The 26,101-nt window shown below is 37.6% G+C and overlaps 1 protein-coding gene across 1 annotated transcript in view; it reads left to right on the plus strand.

Annotated features, from left to right (window-relative positions):
• The window catches only part of ITGA1 (integrin subunit alpha 1), a 168,866-nt gene that overhangs the window by 56,168 nt on the left and 86,597 nt on the right, over nt 1-26,101 (plus strand). The window contains exons 2-6 of the mRNA XM_060092870.1: nt 2,308-2,425; nt 11,838-11,950; nt 14,519-14,607; nt 14,715-14,826; nt 15,438-15,565. Of these exons, the coding sequence (XP_059948853.1) occupies nt 2,308-2,425; nt 11,838-11,950; nt 14,519-14,607; nt 14,715-14,826; nt 15,438-15,565 (560 nt within the window). The remainder of the gene's footprint in view (nt 1-2,307; nt 2,426-11,837; nt 11,951-14,518; nt 14,608-14,714; nt 14,827-15,437; nt 15,566-26,101) is intronic.

Raw genomic sequence — 26,101 nt, forward strand, 5'->3', positions numbered from 1 at the left:
TGGATCCCTCACAAGCTCCCAGGTGATGCAGCTGCTGCTGGTCTGCAGGCCACAGTTTGTTTTCAGGCACCTTCTTCAACAAAATCATTGGTGGTGGTTTCCTGCTCTTTATCTATAATACCTTGGTTTTCAACTCTGGGTGATTTTAGCCCTAGGGTAAATTGGCAGAGTCTGGAGACATTTTTGATCTTCACAACTCAGGGGGGCTGCTAACATCACATGGCTAGGGCCACAGACGTTGTCAAACACCCTATAATGCATAGGGTAGCCCATTGTAACAAAGAATTTCCTGACCCAAAATGTCAATAGTGCCAAAGTTGAGAAATCCTGCTGCAGAAGTACTGTTTTGTGTATCTCTCGTATCAAAAATAATCTGTTGAAAGTGTTCAAAAAAAACTTTGAGGAAAGAGTAGGAACGTGTACTATTTAGTTTGGAGTAGAGAGTGAACAGTGTTTAAAGCTGTCTTCGAATATATGAAAGGCCATTATGCAGAAGATGGTAACCAGCTGTTCTCCATCATCCTTGAAGAATGAACAGGAAATGTACATAAACGGACTTGTGCTACCCATCCATTCTTTTCTGCATCTTCCACGCCAGCCAGGCAAATCTCTCTATGATCTTGCAACCATATTTGTCCCGTTCTGTATCTTATTACTTGCAGAGACCCTCCCAAATCCTTAGGACATATTTTCCTCTCACTGCCAAGTTGTATCTCTCCCTCTCCTTAAAAATCTAACTTAAAATTTCCAGCTCCATAAAGTCTTCCTTAACTAAGATTAAATAGTTTCCAGTTTGCTTCTATCTACCACTGGCCCACTTTCTCCTTCAATGTGTTATCTTTCATTCTATGAATATGTTATTGCCCATCTATGTACAAGGAGCTGTGCTACATTTTGAGGAAGGATAAGGAAGATGAGTAAGAGAGTCCCTGCCTTTAAGAATTTTCCAATCTAGGGGGAAAAAAATCTCACACAGGTAACTACAACATAGATAGTATTTAATAATTATTTCTCTGAGGGATTTTTTAAAATAATAAAAGAAGAGGGCTTAGTAGTTAAAAAATTATTTCCAGGTGGGAAGATCAAAGGAATACTTTATAAGTAGGTATACAGAAGTATCTTTTTATGAAGAATAATTTTCTCTAAGTTATGTACAATTTTGTGCATCAAATAAGCATTTAATATTGTTACCAAAATTTGAAGGTTATTAATTAGAGCATGGAATGAATTGGAGTCTGAATTTAGACTGTACTTATGGCAGAGTTTACAGTGAATAAGGAAGGAAATTTTTTCTGTTTACATGCAGCTGTATATCATGGTTTTAACAGAGGAGAGTGAATTTAATCACCTCTGAATATACCTTATGATGCTGTGTGATTTTATAAGGACGTACTCTTTGGGAAGAATTTTTAGTTACACCTAGGAGGGGAATACTTTGGAACTTCACAAGTATGCTTTAAAAACCAGTACCAGAGATGGAATTTGGCACCATCCATTTGAGAGAATTTGGCACCATCCAGAACACTTTCAGGAGAGAGACTCACCTATAAAAGATTTCCATTACCTGAACTACAAAGAAATTGAAGAGATTTAACCCTCAATGAATATGTAGTGTGTGCCAGACGTTGAGTAAACTCTTTAGATGTATTATCGAATTTAATCTCAACAGATTAGCCTCTCAACCTGTGAGGCTATCACCACCAACAACACTAGAAGGAGACGTCAGTGTTAAGTATAAGCTTCCGTCCACTGCTTGATTCAGAGAGGGAAGCAGAGCAAATCTCGAGCCTGCATAAGCCAGCTCTGGGTGGAAACAGTCAGCTTGCCTTCCCTTTCGTAGCAGCAAGGAGGAAGCTACCTCTCGAGGCTTAAATGGTGATGCTTGTATCCTCTGTTGTCAAAACAGGAAAGTGAAGCTGTTTACATTTCATAGTGGCCATGGTTTGCTGTAGGGGTCACTACTGGAAAATTATCTGTGACTGCATTAGTCTTGTGTGAGCATGAGTTTCTGCCAGCTCCTTCCCACACATTCTGAAATCTTTAGTTCTGGGAAGGGTACAGATACTGAATTACTATGGGATTTTGTTTGAATGTTAATACCTATGTTCTTTAAAGTCATTGTGTTGATTTCCAGTCAGTAATACAGTTAACATTGCAGACCTTTCTTGTTCCCATTCTTTGAGCGTCATTGCCCTTTTTAATAAGCGCTCAGCTTTGAATGGTAACCTCAAAAGTGCCTTCATAATTCAAAACATAGTGGAATCTTAGTTAACTCTATGTAACTGGACTTTGTTTTCCCTCTTAAAGTTCTAGGCTTCTGCATATCATTCAATGTTGATGTGAAAAACTCACTGACTTTCAGCGGCCCAGTGGAGGACATGTTTGGATATACTGTTCAACAATATGAAAATGAAGAAGGAAAATGGTAAGTTAATGGGTTTTGTTGTTGTTTAGTTTTCTTACAAGGTAATGGAAAATATTATTTGGTTACAGTTCATTTTATGAATGAGACTTAGAATGAATCATTTATGGTAGGAAATGCAGTCTAATCATTTGGTAATGGAAACTGAAAAAGTGAAAAAGGAAAAATTCCTTGGCAATATTAAAAGACATGGTTAGTGATTCTGTTGAAACCTGGGTTGACCTCAAGGAAGATCCTTATCCAAAATAGTCATTGTTTTGTAATTATGTTATTCTGGCAAGAGTTCTTTCATTGTTCTCATTTTAGCATGGCTGAAATTCAGCAGGAGGTATTGGGAGGCAGATGAGATCACTTCCAATATAATATTGGGCTTATATTTTTGGTGCTTTACTAACCTACTGAATTTGGTCTATTACTTATAATGAACCTTACTGAATTTCTTTTATACACTTTAAAAACCCTTTAATATTGGTTAAGTTCACTTTAGTATGGTTTTTTTAAAGCATATTTAACTTTTGAAAATTATACAAAATTATTAGAGTTCTTTTGCTTTATATTTAACATAATTTTCAGTGAGTCTTTTTTTTTTTTTTTTGCTGTACGCGGGCCTCTCACTGCTGTGGCCTCTCCCGTTGCGGAGCACAGGCTCCGGACACACAGGCTCCGCGGCCATGGCTCGCGGGCCCAGCCGCTCCGCGGCATGTGGGATCTTCCGGGATCGGGGCACGAACCCGTGTCCCCTGCATCGGCAGGCGGACTCTCAACCACTGCGCCACCAGGGAGGCCCTTAAGTTGTGTTCTTATCACAAAACAATAATAATAACAATAAATAACAACAACCACTACTAAAGAACGCAGGAGGAAACTTTTGGAGGTGATGGATATGTTTATGGCATAGATTGTCGTGATGGTTTTAAAGATGTATACTTATCTCCAAACTCATCAAGTTGTATACATTAAACTGGTACAGCTTTGTGTATGTCTTTCATACTTCAATAAAGTGTTTTGTTTTTTTTTAAAGTGACTCCCCTAGGGAAATATAACTACTTGGGGCCAGAGCAGAAAATAGGACTCAAGTCTCTCCACTCCCAGTGTAGGACTGTTGTCCTTATTAGAACTATATTAAAAAGTAAATGTTGATAATAACTGTATCTGATGTATAATACTTTACATTTTAATATGTGTGTGAGAGTTTATGAGCATTTGAATGTATATGTGGATGTCAGATACTTTGATTCCATTCTGACATTCTATATTTACAATGATTTTATGGAAAAGGTGTGAAAAATCAGGAAAACAAAAACATTGTGGCCAATTGAATTTAAAAGTAAGTAAACTACAAAAATCTAAATGTCCAAATCTTTAAGGATGGCATGGTAGCAACATACCATTCTAAAGAGATCCAGGCACTGGTCATGCAAAATAAATTTTAGTAATATGTTTGGATATTCTGTAAGTGTTGATAAAATCAGGATGCAGACTTACTTTAAGAAATGGACTATGAAATAATTGACATATTTGGGAGAACATGAATTTTGTTATTTAATTTTCTCCAGAGGTGGGCATCTGCGTAAATCATATTTACAGGTCATGTTTGTAAGCTCAGCAACCTCACATTTAAAAAAAAATCATCCTGACCCATCTTACATCTTGCTGAAGTATGCATAAAGGAGTACTTTTTTGACCCATAACAAGTGCAGTCTGTGTATTTGAAAAACATTAGTTTAAATCTTTGGAAAGAATAAACAGTTAACAGAAAAGGCGGCCTATGCCCCCTTTATGTTTCAGAAGTTTCCTGTGGAGTATAACCTACTTTATATCTTTGGCTCAGAAGCCACATGTTTTTTCAGTAGCAGAACACATTATACCTCTGATTAAATTCAGCTGTTGTTCATTATGATTAGCATGAGCTGGAGCATCCAAGTAACTGCAATGTGGTTCAGAAGAATCACAAAGAATACAATTGGTTTAATAATTTTGCTTTGAAGAGAAGAAACTCAAATGTGCTCAGCATTGCGCAGCCTTCCAGAGTTACCGGTAATCACCAGTATAGCAGGGCTCTGCCAGATGGGAAAAAAATGAGATGCTGATGTGGGGCTTTCCACTCTTTGTTGTTCTTTGCTTCCTTCCTTCCAGCATGTGCACCCACCCCTCTGAGTGCTATCTAAGCATCCATGCTTAGGGGCTTCGGTGACTTCAGTGGGCTGTCTTTTCAAAATAGATTCTCATGACGCAAATACTTTTCTAGCCATTCCCCAACCCAATATATATCAAAATGTACTGGCTTCATGCCTTTACCCTAGAGGACCCTGCTTTGTGCCAGGTAAGGTTTACTAGTGGGCTCAAGTGACTGATGCCCTGTTTCCAATGTATGTGTGTTTTAAATAAAGCCTATTCAAGCTTGGGGTGAAAAGACTTTTTAAAAGTTTTATCAAATTTTCTCTCACAGATTTTAATATAAAGTTTATTTTAAATTGCTTATAATATCTTTTGAAGTTGAAATTTCCTCTTTGCCAAACATCAGTTCTTTGGTTCATCTCATTTCTACCCCTCTACCTTTCATGACTGAAAAACACAACAGCTCATGGGGCCACTGTATAACTTCATTCTCTAAGATGACTAAACACTTACTCTGTTGATTTTTGGTTTTTGTTTTTTAATGCCTGGCAGGAGGTACTTGGCACTCTGATACAGACTTTGGCTTGGAGATCAGGAAAGAGTTAGGTGAAAAGGAATAATGTAAATATGAGACAACAATCTCCAGGAAACTTATCTTTTACAGAAGAAAAAAATATAAGTATGAAACAGAGCAGTCAGAGGCCAACTACCCTTCAAATAAATATAATAGCAGTCCTACTGACAAAAATAACTATTATGAATAGGAAGCATTTCTCAGTTTATTAAATTTTATTATATTTGGAGCTTTTTCATGGAGAAGAAGTGTTTCTCTCACTTTGATGATCTTTGAGTTCATCAGGTGTTTCTCTAGTGATCAATAATGAGACCCAGAACATTCTTTAATCTGCAATCTGCATACAAATCATTGCAATAATATCATATAAAAAGCAGAAATTTAATATAACTAAAATTTAACGAGTTAAAGCAAACTTGCATTAAAGTTTAAAGTAACATTATCCATCGCTCATGAAACAATATGCTTTGGGTCTTCACCTTGACCCTGTGTGTTTGAGTGAATATGACTGTTATCCTCATTTTCTAGACAGGAAACTGGGACTCAGAGAATGAATTGCCAAAGGTTTAACACAGCGCGTGTGACAGGGCCAGGATGTGGAACCCCAGCCTTATGCCTTCAGCCAGTTTGCTCCTACAACAGCAAGGATTCTCTACAACCTTGACCTGTGGAAATGCCTGCTGTGTCACCCAAAGGCATATATGGCATTCTGCTTAAGCAAAATATCCAGCCTCTAAAGTGAAAAAAACAAAAGACTTCACAGTTAGAACCTCTTAGCTGGTCACATGAATGACCAGGTATTCCTTATTCAGATTCTTAGAGCATCTGATGCAGTCATAATTTATTCATTCAATAAATATTTATCGAATGCTGATTTTTATATCTGGCTCTGTTATAGTCACTCAGGATATATGAGTGAATGAATAGGTGAAAATTCCTGCTGTTGTGGAGTTTATATTCTATTGGGATGGACAAACAAAAACCAAATAATAAACTTAATAAACAGGTAGGTTATATGTCAGAATGTAATAAGTGCTGTGAGAAAAAATAGAGCAAGATAGTGGGGCTTGAGAATACTGAAGATTCCTAAAATTCCATAAACTCTATGCTGATATTTTTCTAGTATCTTGTCATTTTTATGCAGCTTGGGAAAAGTGAGGCTTTCTTAGGATTAAGGGGTGGGATATATTCCAGAGTTGCATGTTCGATGTCAGAAATACACAAATTTGTTTTATATCCTACATCCTGTGTCCTGCTTACCCATTCTTTATCACTGATCCCAACTCTCAAGCTCCCTGTCTCAGCCGTAGCCTACTACACTCTACCGTTTTCTGAGTTCTCACACCCCAGGCTTTACTTATCCAGAATATACAATAGGCCATGGCTCCAGTTGCTATATCAGGTTATTTCCAATTATCATCATACTCTAGAGGTTTCTATTGCCCTAGAGTTCAAATATAAATTCCAGAACGTTTCCTTCAAAGTCTACTGCTTGCCAGTCTCAACCTTCCTGCCCCAGGTTATACAGAAGCTTTATGCTGTGTTCCAGTCACCCATACTTCCTCATTACCTTCCATTTTCAGCCCTCATGCTCCTGTTTCCACATTTTTGCCTGGGCTATCTGTGATCTCTCTTCTCTCCTGCCTTATAACCTAATAACTTTATATTAACATACTGTTCAGAACTCACTTTTTTATAGATTGTTCTAGATTTTCCCCAGTTATTGGTTCGTGTTTTCCAGCTAATTAGTACTCCTCCATACACTTATAATTTGTTCTATTCAGATGATGGAATCTTAGAATTGGAACGGTCTTTGGAGGCCTGTCTTATATCTATAGAAGAAACACCTTCCAAAACATCCCTGATGAGCTGTTACCTACTTCATCTTAACCTGATGGGTTGCATGACTGGCCTATGTATGCCTTGTCCATTTAAATTTTTATTACTCTCCACAAGCCCACCACCCTACTACCTCTACCCCTAAATCTCACTAGATGACTATAGCTACTGTTTTCCAAAGAAGGAATGGAGGGAGGGAGGGAGGGGCTACTAGATCAAAACTTTACCCTCCCTTCCTGTTTGAGCTATCTGTTGCTTTGTAACAAATCACCCCAAAACTTATTGGATTAAAACAACAATAATTGATTATTTCTCAGGATTTTAAGGATTGAATAGGTGTTCCCCTGCTGCCTGGGGTACTCATGAATGCTCATTTATGCAGGTGCAGTCATCAGGTACCTCAGTTAGGGCTGGAGGGTCCATGATGGTTTAACTCCCCTGTCTGAAGTTCAGCTACCTCCTCAAACATTGCTTCTCCTCCGTGTGACCTCTCATCCTCCATTAAGCGAGACTGTGCCTCTTCATAGCATGGTGGTCTCAGATTTCCAAAAGAAGGTCAAATGTAACCTGCAATGCTTTTTAAGGCCTAGTATCCGAAGTCACAGTGTCATATCTGCTGCATTCTATTTATCAAGCGAATCTCAGTTTCAACAGGAGGAAAACTAGATTCTGCCTCAATGAAGGACAAAGAGGGACAATGTCACATCACAAAGGTGCATAAACCTCCAAACCATACACCACACTTACAAACCTCTGGATACCATTATATTACCATATCCAGGTTTCCTCCATCATAAATGTAAACTTGCCTCAAACCCTGAATGGTTTGCTTGAAAAAAAGAAGCCCAAGTTTATTAATATGGCCCATCTTCCTCATTTTTAGCCAGGTTACTTAAAATGAAGTCTGCTCGACACTCACGGCTCCCATTCTTGATATTCTTTCCTTCTCTGGCTTCTGTGACATCACTGTTTTCTGATTCTCTCTTTCCCTTTCTGATCACTCCTACCAGTTTTCTTCCTCCACTCATTAAAATCTTGTGTTATTTTCCCCTAGATGTCAACCTTCAGATGTCTTCTTGCTCTGTCTTCTCTCGAGTTGGTAGCATTTACTCTTAGGGCCTCAACCATGCTCCTGGCATGCTCCTATATGTTCCATGTGGTTTCTGAGATGTTCCCCAGCAAGACTGAGCCTAGATGCCTACAGAAGTAACACTTAACAGTGCACGCTTTATTGGCCCTTCTTCCTTCCCTCTATCATTTCCCCCACCTCCACATTTGTGCCTACTTGGAATTGCCTCCTCAAAATCTATATATAGCAGTCTGCTTTTGGGGGAACCCAAACTAATGCAGCTTATATTATAAATATTTCTAGAATTGGTTATCCCCTTCCTCTCTACTTCCTTAATTCAGGTCTTCCTTTCCTATCTGGATTACTTTAGGAACTCTTACCTTCCGTCTCTGAGTCTAATTTGCCCCTTTTCGCAATTTATTCATGACACTACAAGTAAAAACTCTTTATAAATCAGGGCTGATCATGTCACATCCCTCTTTATTTTTGTTTAAGATTTATTTATTATTTATTTATTTTATTTTTGGCTGCATCGGGTCTTTGTTGTGTCACGCGGCATGTTCTTTGAGGCATGCGGTATTTTTCATTGCGGCCCACGGGCTCTCCGTTGTGGTGCGTGGGCGTCTCTCTAGTTGTGGCGTGTGGGTTTCCTCTTCTCTAGTTGTGGCACGCAGGCTCCAGGGCATGTGGGCTCTGTAGTTTGCGGCATGTGGGCTCCAGTTAGGTGCACAAGCTCAGTAGTTGCAGTGCGCGGGCTTAGCTGCCCTGCGGCATGTAGGATCTTAGTTCCCCAACCAGGGATTGAACCTGTGTCCCCTGCATTGGAAGGTGGATTCTTTACCACTGGACCACCAGGAAGTCCCACATCCCTCTTTAAAAGCTTCAGTAGTTCCCAACTCTCCCCTCCATACAATAAATCCAAAGTTCTTAAAGTGCACTGTAAGGACATGTGATCTGGACCCTATTTACCTTGCCAGACTCAAGTTCCACTCCAGCTACACTGAGTTACTTGAACTTACTGAAAGAGCCATGTGCATCCCTTCTTGCTTCTGAGACTTTGCTGAAACTGCACCAAGTTCAGACCTATTCAATATGGTAATAGTACATTTATATTTTTGCTTCTCCCCTAAGTTTTAAGCCACCTTAAAAATTGTGTTTTATCCATTTTTTATTCCCAGGGCCTGCCATTAATGCTGAGCATGTAGGATTTTCTTAATAAACATTAATCAATCTGTCTAATCTCAACTTAAATACTTTCATAACATATCCACTACTTTTCTCCAAACTGTTTTAACTATAAAGCTAGTTTAATCAATCACATTACAAAAGGTTTTGAAAAATTGGGGAAAAAAAACTTAAAGCCTAACCATAATTTCCTTAATAGAATTTGTTTTTTGGTGTACTCCCTTTTAATCTATGTTCTACATAGATAGAGTTGTCCATCATCTGAAAATATGTATCTAATAATAAAAAGAACCAACACTTAGATAGCACATGTTATAAGCCAAATACTGTACTAAGCATTCTATATACATTAGCTCATTTAATGTTCATGATGATCGTGTCAGGTAGCTACTCTTATTATTTCCATTTTACAGATGAAGGAACTAAAGCACAGAGGATAACTGGCTTGTCCTAAACCATACAACTAAGTAAAGGGTAAAACCAGGATTTGAACTCATGAAGTCTGGCACCAAAGTTCATGCTATATTTTATGGAGAGGATTAAATTACTTAGGATATGGAAAACACTTAAAAGAGTGCTCTGAGCATGGTATAAATTCAATAAATGCTGGCTGTTTTTATCATTGCTATTCAAATAAGTACATTGAATATAATTTGGTATCTTTCACTTCAAATTGTCATAGTTTTTCAATAAATTAGGTAGGTTTTTACTTTAAATTAGGTCATAACTAATTTTTTATCCTACCATGCAGTCTTATTAACTATTTTTTTATGACTGCACAATATTCTATGGAATGAACCTACAATAATTAATTAGTCTTGCTGTTGATCAGACTTCTTTTAAACTTTCATGATTATATATACCACTATAAGCATTATATCTTTATGCATTAAGCTTGTTTCCTTTAATTTAGGTCATTTTTTTAGGATAGATTCCCAGAAGTAAGAATTATACGTTAAGGGGTTTGAACATTTTTATGGTTATTTATGTATATCAGAAATGGCTTTGCAAAGGCATTATATCACAACTATGTTTTAGGGAGTCTGTTCAACAATTCATTATTTGCAATTGTTGTAAAACTTATTTCCATAATACTAGCTTTGTCCAAAGGACTTACACAGAATAAATCCCATCCCCTTTCAATATGACAAACTTTCAAATTTTGAAAAATTTAAAAAGGAATGCCCAATCCACCTGCACTCCTTCACAACATTTCAACTCTCCTTCAGACATTTTCTTCTCCATGCTAAACGTCCTCAACTTCCCCTCAAGCATCTCTGGTCTGACAAAATTACCAGAATCTTAACTATCTGAGTCATAGTCTCCTAAATACATTCCACTGTGCCTATGTCCCTCTTAATTTTGGAGATTCCAGACATGGCCCGACAGTGCAGAGCACAGAGGGGCTATCACTTTCCTTGACCAGGGCATCTATTTCTAGCAATGATGCCTAAGGTCACATTACCATTTTTGGCACTAAAATACACTGTTGGCTCATGTTTTCTTGCTGTCAACTAAATCCTCCATGACTTTTTCACATGAACTTCTATTAAGTCAGGTTTCCCACATTCTGTACTGATGTAGATAATAGTACACAGTTAAGTGAAGTTATTTACATAGGTTCTTATTAAACTTTACTAGTTCAAGTTTCTTCTTCCAGAATGTTGACACTTCTGAATGCCCAAATTGGTATTTTGATTTACTTAATGAGTACCTTTATGCTTTCTGTGTCTTCACTTAAGTCATTAACAAAGATATAGGCTAAGTCAATCCCAAGTGCAGTCTTATGGTATATAATTAGAGTCCTTTTGTTGCTAGTAATCAGTGTCTTTGTTTTTTTTCTTTGTTTTTTTTAAATTTTATTTTATTTATTTTTTTATACAGCAGGTTCTTATTAGTTATCCATTTTATACATATTAGTAATCAGTGTGTTTGGATATAGCTGTTTAGCCAGCAGTGAATCAGCAGCTGTGGATCCCAACAAGTACCTTAACATTCAACCACATTCACCCATCCTATTCCTGAAGATATCATAGGAAACCTTGTTAAATGGCTTGCTAGGACTAAAATAAATCATGATTATATTTTTTCCATTAATTATTATTAGAGTGATTTCATACTTCTGTCTAAAAAAACAAGTGATTTTAAACCTGAGTCTCATAACTATCCTTATTTTAAGTGCCTACAAACTAGCATATACTAATATTAAATCTTATGATATAATGTTTATATTTCCTGACCTCTCTATGACATTATCAATTCCTCGTGGGAAAAAGTCATTTGTACTTCCATGTGTGTTTTGTAAATTAACACAGCAGCAGGCTTAACCAATAATTATGATTTCAGCCCCCAAATAAAAAAAAAATGTGTTAAAGTAACATGTAATACAAGAAAATAAAATATTCTCAAGTCTCTCTCCTATATATTTTACTGTTTTTAAATTTAAATCAATCTGCAATTTGAAGAAGACACTCTGCTTATTTTAGATAACATTAAGTTACTAACTGAGGATGGCTATCTAATTATGTCTATGGGAACTACTGTCAATCGTCTTAGAACTAGTCATACAGTAACAAAAATAAAATGTTTCTCATTATTCAGAAATGTTAATTGAGTTATTTAATTTCCAGGGTGCTTATTGGTTCTCCTTTAGTTGGACAACCCAAGAACAGAACTGGAGATGTCTATAAGTGTCCAGTTGGGAGAGGTGAATCATTACCTTGCATAAAGTTGGATCTTCCAGGTATGTAAAGTCAAAATGTTAAAGTCTGATCCTAAATTATGCCCAGCATTCTCACTGAAAGTGAATTTCAACCAACTCAGGAAAACTTTACAAGGAATCTATAAACATTCTTCCATTTTTATTATTCAGATTTACATAAAATGGCATTTTGATGCCTTTTACCCTTCATTTGCTTTAGAAATTCATCATAGAATATCTATAGATATAGAAGGTCTTACTAGTTTTGTAACTTGTAACCACCTCCATTGTTCAGAATCCTTTGTAAAACCAGTGGTAACATAAAAAGAACTCTTCTAAATAAACCTATCCATCACACTTCCTCCACAAAGTTTAACTTAGTGTTTGTTTTTTTTTAAAGAAAAGAACATGAGAAATAAAAATTTAAATTTTAAAAAGAGAATTGCAAAAGGTAAATTTATATTGAAATGTATATATTTGATAGAAGTATCAGCGTAGTTAGAACATGACTAGAAAATTCCTACTAGAACTATCCAGGAATTGGAAACCTGTCAGTGTTCTGTGCAATATTAAGTACCATGGAAATGACTCATCCTCTTCAGATTTATTTAAGATATTGTATTTTTCAGTTCTCCTTTTTTTCAATTTCCTACTTGTTTATTATGAACATTTTCTTCTTTACATTCAAGAGCATAGCTACTTTAATATGTCTTGCCTGATAATTCCAACATCTGGAATATCTCAACATCACTTTCCATTTATTACCTTCCTCTTGAGGTTAGGTCACATCTTCCTGTTTCTTCTTATGTTTAGTAATTTTTTAATGTATCCTGGATTAAACTTTTGAGTTTTAAGTGTGGAGATTCTAGATCTGTTATGTGCCTTTGAAAAGTCTTAACTTTTAGTTTTAGCAGGCAATTTACTTGGCTGAACTCAGTTTCCAAACAACAGTGGGAAGCAGTTAAAATCTCTATTCAATTCTTCTAATTTTTTAGCTGGGCTATGTGAAGTTTACCTCGCACATGTACAGTTCGGGTCATTCAGATGTTTGGAAAGAATATCTGTATATATTCAAACTCTCCTTTTGTGGCTCTACTTTCCAAGATACCCCCCCTTCACTTGGCACTGCTGTCATTGCCCCATTCTCTGTCCTGTTTCTTCTAGACAGGAAGACTGTGAGGTCTATCTGAGGTTTAGCCACTGACTCAGGCCTTCCCTTAGGGGAAAACAAACAAACACAAAAACAGGAAACTCATCCAGTGCTAATCTCTTCTTACAAGTATAGACTCCCTTCCAGTTTCTGCCTGCTCTTGGTTGCTTTCCAGCGCCTTCAGACTGTTGTTTCATACATTTTTTTTTCCTTTTCCTAGAGTTTATAGTTGTTATTTGCAGAAGAGTTGTTCTGATAAGAGCAACTCCTCCATTACTGGAAACTGGAATAGAGTTTTTTGTTTGTTTGTTTCCGGTACGCGGACCTCTCACTGTTGTGGCCTCTCCCGTTGCGGAGCACAGGCTCTGGACGCTCAGGCTCAGCGGCCACGGCTCACGGGCCCAGCCGCTCCGCGGCATGTGGGATCCTCCCGGACCGGGACACGAACCCGTATCCCCTGCATCGGCAGGTGGACTCTCAACCACTGCACCACCAGGGAAGCCCGAGTTTTAACATTAGTGTGAAGATGTTGGCTACACCAAGAACAGTACGGAAGTTTCTGCTGTAGTCCCTAATGTCCCAGGAATGCTCATCCTGGGTCAACGGTAGTATAAAAATTCTAATCTAGATTATTCAAGACCAGTTCCAGATGCTTTCAAAGCAAACCAGACTGGATTCTGGGACAAAGACCAATGCTCAGATTAGGAGGTGATTGTGACCTTTCAGGAATCTCTGCTTCCATTCCATTAAGTCTACATGTAATCTTAAGGTAAGAAAAAATTCTAGGCATGAACAGTGAGACAAATCTTTCTTGAACTTGAGTTTTGCCACTTTCAATTATTTTAGCACTCTACTAAGTAGGGTTTAGAAGCTTTTGCCTTTCCTGTCCAATCTTTTTTTTCTTCTTCTTCTTTTTTATTGTGAGTGAGTGGAACTGCTTTTTGCCAGGTTGGCATGCTTTAGGGCTCAACATTCTTATTTGTTCTGTCAAATGTAGTCCCTTCATTGTTTCTTTACCCAAACTTCCTGACCACTGCTCTAATCTTGCTCCAGTTTTCTTTGTAACCCTCCTGATGTCCCTGTGATGGTGAAACTAATGGTCAAAATCTTGTGTTTGAGTTTTCTTTTCTGGCCTTCGACCCATTTTCCTTCTTCTTGCCAGAAATCATGTTTCATCATATATAACATGTGGATGCAACATGTTGGATGATTGTATGTTTCCTTTGCATCTACAATATCATGAGACTAAATATTTTATTTATTTTAATTAGCAAAAATATGTCAAAAGCTGTCCCATGTTCTCATTGCCCTGATAGTTATGCATTCTTTTACAGTTCAGCAAAAGTATGTGAGACAGTGATCCAGACAAAGTTTCTGAGACAAAAACCAAAATGTTTTAATGAGAAGACACTTAATTTTACTTTGTTTTCCACCATCATAAAAGTTTCTTCTATTTTTAGTTAATACATCAATTCCCAATGTCACAGAAGTAAAGGAGAATATGACATTTGGATCAACTTTAGTCACCAACCCAAATGGAGGGTTTCTGGTAAGAAAAGGAAGAGTAAAGATAGTTAATGAACCAAGAATTATATTATAAATCTTTATAAAATCTGTTATATAATTTTTAATCTTATGACTTTAATTTTTTAAAAGGCATGCGGGCCCTTATATGCCTATAGATGTGGACATTTGCATTACACAACGGGAATCTGTTCTGATGTCAGCCCCACATTTCAAGTCATGAACTCCTTTGCCCCTGTACAAGGTACAGATTTTATGCAATGTTTGTGCAGTGTTTGAAAAGAGTAAGCAATGAGTGAGACATATATATACACGGGAGCATACCAAAAAGCTTGAAGTATTTTCTCGGCTACCAGCATTACCAATTTAGGTAAATGTTTGCTTTGCCAATATATAACAAAACTTCACTGCTATTTTGGAATTGATATTAGTGTAAATAACCTTTACAGAGTCACGTCTAAACATCAGAGCTAAAGCTGTCACATTGTTTTTATTTAAAGGGTGAGTTTCTTTGAGAAAAGTAACCTCATTTGAAATATACACAGAATGAGAACTGTATAGAGAATTCATATTGAGAACATTTCCAAAGATAACTCAGACAGTGTTAATTACAATTAAGTAGGTATGGGTTTTACTTGATGTGAATCCCAAACCAATTGTTACTGAATGCAAAGAGTATTTCTTATCACTCTTTTTCTGATTTAAAAAACTCTTGTTTCTGATTTTAAAAGTAATGTGTCCACTTTGTAGGATATCAGTTCATCGTTTAAAATGAGTTCCTTTTAGCTGTGAAAACATTTCATATACCTCTAAAGATAGACACCAAATCTGCACGATTGAATCTTTTTCTTGCAGAATGCAGCACTCAGCTGGACATAGTCATAGTGCTGGATGGTTCCAACAGTATTTACCCCTGGGAAAGTGTTACAGCTTTTTTAAATGACCTTCTTGAAAGAATGGATATTGGTCCTAAACAGACACAGGTATGACTTCATGTTTTGATTTCTGTTGTCCTAAAGATACAAATGCATGGAGTTTTAATGACAAATTATTCTGAAAATAAATTAATCAATAAAGCTAAAATTTAGGATGAGCTTTGTATTCCATAGCCCTGTTCTTATTCCTGCACATTACTGGCAGGCTGTTTATTTTCTAAGCAGAAAGTATTATGAAAGCTGCATTTTCAATGCTCTGAAAAAATATTCCCTATAGATATCTATAAAATCATAATTTAATTCTTAATTATAAAATAAGCATAGCCACCTTTGGTAATATCAGAGCAGGGTTTCAGAATTTGTAGAAACTATTCTGATATGCCATCATAGTGTCTTTTCTCCTGTTGTACAGATAAATTAGGAATTGGCCACAGGATACTGCTGTAAGTCTATTTTCCCCTACATTTAATGATTTCTTTTCTTAAGTAAAAAGCAAATGCTCCAGGCTTTAGCTGCAGTAAGTTGAATAATTGGGTGTTTTTCTCCCCGTGAGTCTCTGTTTGTAAACACATCCCCCTTTATTGCCACTATATAAGGTGGAACTTCTCACATGGCTCTTCCACTTTAGACAGTGAGTTTGGGTTTAATCAGTCTAATGTTCATTAATATTATATGGCCACATGGCTTAAAATATGGATAAGATGCAATGGATAATAGGAAAATTAAATGTCAAAGTGAGGACAGTGCCTTGAGGGTAGGAATTAACACTAGAATCAGAGTCAAAAAATGGCTGTTGCAGAGTCTGGGGACCTCAGGAGAGCACAGGAGACGACTGGGCTGCACACGCAATCCAGGGTTCTTTTCTTTTTCTCTGAGAGCTCTACTCTTGGAAAAATTTCTGGGGCACTGAAAAAGTTGTATGACCGCATTAATATTTGTCACACCTGCATTAAAATTGGGATATAAATAGACACACACATCTATATACACATATATGTGTATGTATACCTATGTATACACATACATATATGTACACTCATGCATATGTATATATACATACATGTATCTGTGTATATGTATTTTATATTTTTGTATCTGTGTGTATATATATTTTTATACTTTTATGTTTATTTTAAATATATAACATAATTTTATTTTATAATATATATTTATATAACACATATCTAAAACATATATTATATATTTTATAATATATACATATCATACATTTTCCCAAAAGGATGGTAGTTGAAAATTGCAAATTAGAACTCAAACTTCAAAGTGAAATGTCATATGGCTGTATTCCAAGGTTGAATGGATCTCTTTAGAGAGCTAGGTGAGGGGTAATGTTGTGTATATCCCAGTGGACAATAGGGAACTTCTTGAAATCAGAGTAAAATTATTATAGGAAATTGTACTTTTCTTATAATCATATCACAAAATGTAAGTTTTCCTTGATGCAAGCTTCTTATCTGCAGTCATCTTCCCAAGTGGATTGCTGGAAGTTTGGAGAGGATATTAGCCTTCTTGCTACAGGGCATCAGGTGGCCTGCATCCTTTAGAAGACCACTCAGAATGGTGACCTGCTCCTCCTTTTTGTACAATACGTGTTCCACGTGGACCCCTTTTTTTCCCTTCTGAGAACTTCTCTCCCTTCTTCCTTTCCTCTCCTCCCTTATCCTTCCTCTCCTTGGTCAATAAGATTTCATAGAGCCATAAAATTATAGCTGGAAGGGGTCTTAGAGGTCATTTAGCCCCAAATCTCAATTGATGGAGGGGACCTCAGAAGCTAAGTGACTTGTGCAGGGTCTCTTGCTTGTTGATGGCAGATTTGAACACACAGCTCTCCAACTGCAGTGCAGCTGTCTTTCCTTTCTGAGATCTCTACTTCTAGAGAAGTTTCAGAGCAGGTGCCATCTGATGGCCCTAAACAGTGGTCTCTAGTCCTTTGTCCCTGTGCCTCCTCGGCCAGCCCCCTGGTTGGAAGCAGGCCAGGACTCTTGGTGCTCCGTTGCCTGCACCGACATACCTAAATTCAAACTGCTGATCACAGGTCTCCCCTCTCTCAACACGTTCCCCACAATGAGTTTTCCTCCCTTCCACCTGTTTTATCCACCCCATTTTACCTTCTTATCCAATCCTTTCTTTCCAAAGCTAATGACAGCCTTGGAATATTTTTAAATTAATATTCATTTTTAGTCATCTGAATATTTGATTTTACTTTTAAATTTATCTATTACACTATAAAAATTAATGTTTTTGTAGCTATTTGTGGAAATTAGTGCAGCTATGACATGTTTGAAGTTTCTCCACAGCTTCAGGAAGCAAACCTACAAGGCTGTTTTAGAGGAATAATCACTGCTTCAGTGGAGATCTATGCCCGTGGCTCAGTTTTGTAAAGAAATAGCTAACAATCAATTGCTTATATACTCAACCCATTCTGCTGCAGATTTGATGTTTCCATCTATGAGAACTATAATTAATTTTATATCTCAGTAGTGAGAGTCCCAATAGAGGAGCTATTCTGTCCAGCACCAGTGGAATTCCAGCCTTCCTGAGTGGGCTTCGTGGAGTTTTATGTCTTTCTGGGAGGAAACAGTGGCTCTATTCAGAGGAATGGGGACGATCCCTGGGGTCTAGATGCTGCCAGTGAATGGGAGGGACACAAACTTACCCTGAGAAGAGTCAGGTCACATTTCCTTGGTTCCATGACCCCATTCCTCAGAGGAAGATTTCAGAATGCAACCCTGTGCACTGAATCATTTGTAGCATCTGCAGAGGAGCTGCTTAAATTGCTGAGTTTTTATGTCACATTTTGCTTGTATCACTCATTATGGAGCTTAGCCAGACTCATTCATTCATTTATTCACTTGTTTTTCCTGAGGATTTACTATGTACCAGGCTCTGTGTGAGGGCTTGGATAATTGTGGAGAATAGACAGATGTGGCCACTGCCTTCATGGAGCCTCTGTAAAAAGCAGTGTTTCTCCAGATGTGCTCATGGAATTCCTGCTTCTGAATCTCAGAGGTACTTGGACTGTACCCCAGACTTTAAGAATCAGAATCTCTGAGGGTGGGGCCACAGAGCCTGCATTTTAAGTAAGCAACCCACATGATTCTTAAATAGGTTAAATTTGAGAAACAGTGGATTAAATGCATTATTAAATTGATGTGTGTGGTGTGTGTGTCTGCTTTGCTGCACCCTCCAGATTACAGGGACCTCAAGACTGAAGCCTTTATATCTCTTTTTATCCTTGTCAGTGGCCAGCCCAGTGCTTTGCTGTGACATAGTAGCCCTTTAATGAGCACCTGTTGAATAAATGTGTGTATCATAATGAATGTATTTTTGTATTTTTCTCTGATAGGTGAACATTTAATGAGACTTTTTCTATAACTGGCATTTTAGTATTCTTTCAAGTATATTATTTATATGTTAGGCTTTAGTGTTTATACTTTAGTCATTTCTAATCTTTTTCTGTGTTGGTTTAAGTTGTATTAATGACTGGTTTTTTTTCTTTTTTTTAATTAGTTTCTGCTTTAATGACTAGTTTTATAAGTAACTCTCTAAACAAAAGGGATTGAGAAGGACATTTACTAAGCCATCACTTTTGCCAAACTGTATTTAATAGTGTTTTAAGTACAACACATTTAAATACCCTTTAAATCTGACCTTCCTTCAGTGGAGTCAGACAAGAAATTCATTCATAGAAATTTGGAAAGATACTTTCACTTCAAAGAAATGTGTACTAAAATGTACACTTTTCTTTCATGTGGTCTTACAGTAATTCTCTCGAAAAACATAGACAATTTATTTTAACAATCATTTTTTTTCCTGATTTATTGGTAACATAGTTTAAATAAGGGGTTTTTTTGTCTTTTGTTTTTGTTTGTTTTCCATTGAAGCACCCAATCCTGCCCTAAGATTGGCAGAATTAACTTCCCCTACTTAAATATAAAAATGAATTTCAAGAGATACTGCCCAGAAGAAGACGCAAAGATGGAAAGTTATGAGCTAGAGACAGGACTCTTTAAACTCCTCACCCATATCAAGGATATAAAGGCATTAAGAATGAAGTTGACAGATTTGTGAAGTGGATTTCTCTGTAGAAAGAGCCTAGTGAGAAAGGCTTCAGTGAGATCATACAGTGAGATTGGTGTGTGTCTATGAAAGTTGGGACATGCAGTTGATGACTGTCTGACTCCTGCCTGAAATATCTAAAGGGCAAGATAGCTGTCTGGCTGCTGACGGGCGAGTTAAGGCAGTGGGATTGGCCTCACACCCAGAGTTGTCCGTACAAAGAATGTGTTTCCCATGGATCATTATGGAATCCTGTTAGCTCCTGTCCATAGAATCTCCTGGAAGTAAGTGGAGGCCTCTGCACAGAACAGCCGAAGCTATCCCTGATTCCTAGGGACCACAGTAGTGACATGCATTCACTCAGACAAGGATGCAGGTGAAGGGAGATCTCCAAAGAGCCCACCAGAAAGATAACACCTGTTAGCACCTACTCCATCTTAGGACAGCACCTGTCAAGTACGAATTTCTGTACCCTGTATTTATCTTCCCTCCCTCCATCGGTGGAGATGTCAGATATTATAGTCAGCAGTCTGAGAGAAGAGGAACAGAGAAACAAATAAACAGCTAGTCATGCCCCTCCCTCAACTACAGGCTTCTCACCTCCCATAAACTTTAGTAGGGGGAGGAGAGACGATTTAACTATAAATCAACTTTGATATTTTGTCTTATTGATTTTGTTTTAGTTTAGGCTGAACCATATGAAATTGTTGCTGTTTGATCCTTTTTTGACCTACAAATACAGCACTTTCATGTGGTACAACCTAAATTAAAATATAGAGCTTTTTTAAACAGACATTTTAAAACTAAAAATAAGAAAAGTCATAAGACATTTATCTTTCCATCCAGTGAGAGTAGAAGAATTTCACCCTAAATAAGTTTTAAAGGGATCATGGGCCAAAAAAAAAAAAAAAAATTTACATTCTAGCTATACCTCATGAGTTCTTGTTTGTTATATCGATATTAATTACAATTATTCACTTGATACAAAGGTAAAGATCAAATATTATGGCCTACTCTCTGCAGTCACAGATTTTTCATTTAGTAATTGCAATTATTGGAAAGGAGTCTCAAAGATATGGAATGTTTCTGGAAGTAATTTTCACCTCAACAGAAAAAAAAAAAAAGGAAGGGAGGAAGGGAGGAAGAAAGGAAGGGGGAAGGAAGGAAGGAAGGAAAATAAATTTTAAAACTTTCATTCAAGTTTCCATATGACAATTAGTATACATTAGGAAAATGCAATGCAAGTGACAAAAACATTCACCCTAAATAGTTACTCAAAGTTTCTCCCATGTTTCTGTGCGGTCCCATTAACACTTTTTGCAAACATAGTCAAGGAACTTTTGCAAACCAGTTTTTTACCCAAGACAGAGTAAAGGCTATAAAATTGTTTTGTAAAAAACCACCTATAAAAACAAACCTGAAACACTCTGAGCTTGCCATAAAAGATATGATGGTATAAACGTTATGGAGGTCTTATTGATCCTCAATACCTAAACATAACATTGCTTTTAATAGTAAATGAGAATGATATAAATATGCCATATACAAGTGCATTACCCTAAATAAAAGCAGTAAATTGTGAGGCTTGATATAAAAGTGAAATATACTAATGGAACAATGTCTAGACTGTTCCTATCAAGAGTATAGCATAATATTAAACCAGGCAAAATAAAAGAGGGAAATTCATTAAATTTTAGGAATTTTATTTATCTTTCTTTTTACGACACATTTTATGGCCATTTCCCTAGGAGCCTAAACTATGAGGGCTGATTCACTGTTTGGAGGTCTGAGAAGAAACCTGTCTGAGATGGGCAGCCATATCCTTGTCAGTCAGGATGTCGTTTCTGAAAGTGATGTTGTGAATGTGGTGAATCTTCCTGTGCACTAGCGTTCTGGTCTCCATTGTCCTCTACCTCCATTCATCACTCATCTGAGTTATTTTTCCCATGTAGAGTCCAGATCATGGAATTTCCCTGAATAAAAATCTCCTATCCTTGCCTGTGGAATAATAACCAAGCTCTCCAGTGACTTATAAGACATTCGTCACCTAGTGGCTGTCATTCGACTGTCTCCTGCCTCCTTCCCCTGTTGCCCTGTAGCCACTCTTACCCTGGCCTTCCCTGAACACGTTGCTCTATGCTCTCATGATTCTCTCTGCCCGGAAAGCCCTTCTCCACCCCAGGCCCCCTGTGCGAGGTAAACTTCTGAGACTCAGTTTAAGGGTCACTTTCTCTGTCCTTTTCTGTGGTTATTCCCCCCACCCTTCCCAAGAAAAATCCCTTCACCTCCGTATTCCCACAGCATTTACACACCCTTCGTCCACTGCTCTCATCTCTCAGTGGCATCGCTTTTTGTTTCGTGAGTGCGTCTCTCCTGGTGGAATGTGAATTCCACAATGACAGCATTGTGCCTTAATCCTTTTATTTATGGAATAAATAAAAGTTTCAGAGTTTCCTGCACTGCCTAGCACGTAGGAGGCAAGTCATTTATGTTGGAAAAATGTAGTTTCTGGAATTTTTAATTTCTCCTTGTGTTAAAAATCATTATTGTACTGACCACCATCTCTCACTCAGCTAGAAGAGACTTGTTTTGGGCGGACACCCCAGATTCCCCTTTACATTGTGTTTCAGGCTTTTCTTTGCAGGTGTTCAACACATCTAGCCCCATTCACCTCTGGTCCTGATTTCTCCCATAGTCTTCCCCATTTTAACATCTTCTAGCCTTACATTTTTGAGCATGGGTCAATTTTATTGCAGCATCTTCCATCAAGCAAGAGACCAGCTAAAGACATCCTTTTCTTAGGACCTACATCTTTTTTTTTTCAAATAAATTTATTTATTTTATTTATTTATTTTTGGTTGCATTGGGCCTCCGTTGCTGCGCAGGGGCTTTCTCTAGTTGTGGTGAGCGGGGGCTACTCTTCATTGTGGTGCGTGGGCTTCTCATTGCGGTGGCTTCTCGTTGTGGAGCACGGGCTCTATGCGCGCGGGCTTCAGTAGTTGTGGCGCACGGGCTTAGTTGCTCTGCGCCATGTGGGATCTTCCTGGACCAGGGCTCAAACCCATGTCCCCAGCATTGGCAGGTGGATTCTTAACCACTGCGCCACCAGGGAAGCCTACATCTTTAATTTACCGACTTTATTTGTGTTTCTGAGGAATCATTTCATCTACCTGTGAACCAGTCCTGTTCATCCCTCTCCATAGTGACAAAGGTTCAGCCAGGTTTCAGCTAACACAGCCTTGAATGGTTTGTGTTGACAGTTAATTTGGATTGCAGGCTGTATTACCACCACATTCATACTCTCACTTAATTGCAGTAAAAGCATGTTGTAGGGCAGGGCTTTTGCACCTTACTTTGGTAAAAGGAAACATAAAATGACCAGATGCAAAGTCTGAGCTGTTATCAGATTAAGCAGTTGTGCATCCTACAGAAACACAGAAAGCTTTACTGTGCTTCCCTGTCATTACACCCCTAAAGAAGCTATTGATTGGATAATGTTAATTGTTGAATGAAAACCCAGAAACTTAGCTCATTTTGGGCATTAAAATTTAGGCGCTGGTGTTATCACTCTAACTTAAGAATACAAGGTAATCATATAATTCTAAATGAGGAAATAATTCCATTCCTTCATGATTCTTTGACTCAGTATACTTAATAGCTATTTTAAACACTTCTCTTTTTTAAAAAACTCCCTTGTCATTCTGCTGTGACTTTAAGTTTTATGAGAAAAAATTAGTGATTTTTGTGATCTCTAACAACATCATTCCTTCCATATTCCTCACACTCACTTTCCTCCTTGTTCTTTTCTACCCTCAAAAGAGAAAAAGCCATTTGGATAATTAATTCATTTTAATTTAGCAGATATTTATGAAGTATCTTATTGGTCAAGTATTACGCTAGATGTGATAGCAATATAAATAACAGACTCTAATACTTTGTCCCTAATCCTGAAAATCTTCCAACTTAGAAATGAAGTAAAGTCTTGTATTTGGATAATTGCAATGCATGACAGTGTGCCATAAATATAACAAGGGTGAATAAAGCAGAACAATTAATTGATCTTTACGAGTAGATAACTCAATATTAGAATAAAGCAATATTTTCCAAGCTATGTTGTTTGAGGTGTTGAATATGTTCCTTACAAAAAAATATTCTCTTAAATAAAAATAAAATACATCAGGTCTTCCAATTCGTGATTCACAATGCATGTTTTCATATTAAAGATTCCGGGAGCACTCTCAAAAGAATCCACTTATGAGTCAGAGTAGAGCAATGCAGGAGTGAGAGAAAGCCTTGCTCTTTTGCTCCATTTGAAATTTGTGGCATTTTTTAACTTAATATAAATAGCAGAGGGAGGCAGACAGACAGAGACAGAGAAACTGTTATACTTTGTATTAACAATTGCTTTCCAAGATTAATTTGATCATGGACTCTTTTTAAAAACTCATACCTAGCAACTGAGAAAGTTAGTATTCCCTGGAAAAGGGTAAGGGAATATTAGTTTGGGGCTTATCTGAAACATGATTGCAAATTTTATGTTTAAATGGAAAGTTCTAAGTGTTACAAACCTCTTGTTCATGTAACAGAATCCTCAGCCAGTTGTGTGCCTGGTTTATGCTATAATGTGAATCAGCTCTTACTTCTCTTTGGACGTAGATTGTAACTACAACTGCTTAATCAAGAAGTTCAAACTGCATCTCCCCAGGAGCTAAATGTGTCCCTTACAGTTGTCTCTGAAAAGTAACTTTTCTTTCTACTGTGGTTTATCCCCCCTTTGTAAGAATCTACTGTTACTATTTTCATCTACTCTTTTACTGATGCCATAAGCTGCTCTATCCATTCTCCCTTAAAGAAAGCCCTAATTAACTCAGTTTCTCCTTTTAGCTGCCATCTCTGCCTACTTTTTTGCATTTAGCAAAAATGCCTAGAATCTTTCCATCTTTACTATTCCTCACCAGCTCTCTACTTAACTCCACCCTCTGGGTCTTGTACCATTCCAATGCAATTGGCCACTTCAAGTCAAATATGGTGATTATTGATTGTTTATCTTTCCGCAAATTCTGGAATGATTTAAATGTCTTTAATGATCATCCTTGACAGATTTTCCAGGCTCAAGCCTGCTTTGCTTCCTCCCATTCTACTATCATACTCTGCTGTCTGTTCTTTACCTGGGTAGCTCATTCAGAAATCTGGATCCTCCTTCCTCCATGAGGGCCTTGTGATTCTCTCTCCCCCTGTTTCCTCACCATGTGTGTTCATCACTTTTTATCTCATTATTTAATTCTCATACTTATTTGACTCGGTTGTAGATGCATGTATACCCATTATGCTAGTACAAATCTGTTTCACCTGCCTTAAATTATAAACTAAGCTGGGACTGAAACTATTTCCACTAAAGTGGGTCTCACCAGTACTCAGCAAAGCATTATATATGTTTTGTGATTTGAGCATTCTCCTGTGATGACAATTAATAAATGGCACCCTTTTCTGGGGAAGACATAGCTGACCTTATTCTATCTAGTTCCTAAGGAAATAAGAACCCCTGTGTCAGCCGGAGACCTACACTGAATGTCATTTTTCTGAGATGTGAGTTCCCACTGCCCACTCTTCTAATTTCCCACACTTCTTTATATCTCTCTTTTTCTGTTTATCATTATTTCCCTACTATCTCAGTTTTCTACTTGCCTATGTGAAATGTTATAGTCATCTAGTAAGAATGTATGAGGGTCAACTGTGAGCAAAGCAAAACAGTGGTACAGGATAAGAGAATACCAAAAGCTATGATGTAGTCCATGCTCTTTACCCCTGCTTGCCCCTTCCTAACTTAGAATGGAGTTGGGAGATAAAGCACGCATGCAAAAGTTGAGAAGAACACAGGGCTCACAGGAGCAGCACAGACAAGTTTGCTTTCACAGTTTGAAGAAGGGGAAGATCAGTATGGACTCTCGGCAACTAGGTGGACAAAGCTGCAGAGAAAGTGAAACTTGAATTGAATCTTACCGAATGGGTAGACTTAGCTTAGTTGGAGGGAAAAGGAAGCGCATTTGGTCTGGATAGAGTTCATCCTGAGGAGTCCTGAAGATGAGGATGAATAAAGAAGGTAGGGCCAGACTGTTGAGTGGCTGAAAGTCAGGAGGAAAAAACTGAATTTTAACCTATAGGCCTAGTATTCAAGAATCAGCTTGAAGCTTTATCTACTTTCTATTTGAATTAAAGTACAATTCTCTTTTAAAGTATATTTCAAAGTCCTTGATGTAGGCAATGAAGAGTTATTAGAGTTTTTGAACAAGGAAGACACATGATAAAAGCAGAATTTAAAGACAGTTAATCTACTATTAATATGTAGAAGGGGGCTTCCCTGGTGGCGCAGTGGTTGAGAGTCAGCCTGCCAATGCAGGGGACACGGGTTCGTGCCCCGGTCCAGGAAGATCCCACATGCCGTGGAGTGGCTGGGCCTGTGAGCCATGGCCACTGGGCTTGCGCGTCCGGAGCCTATGCTCCGCAACG

The sequence above is a fragment of the Mesoplodon densirostris genome, chromosome 3 (assembly GCF_025265405.1).
Source record: "Mesoplodon densirostris isolate mMesDen1 chromosome 3, mMesDen1 primary haplotype, whole genome shotgun sequence".
Taxonomy (NCBI): domain Eukaryota; kingdom Metazoa; phylum Chordata; class Mammalia; order Artiodactyla; family Ziphiidae; genus Mesoplodon; species Mesoplodon densirostris.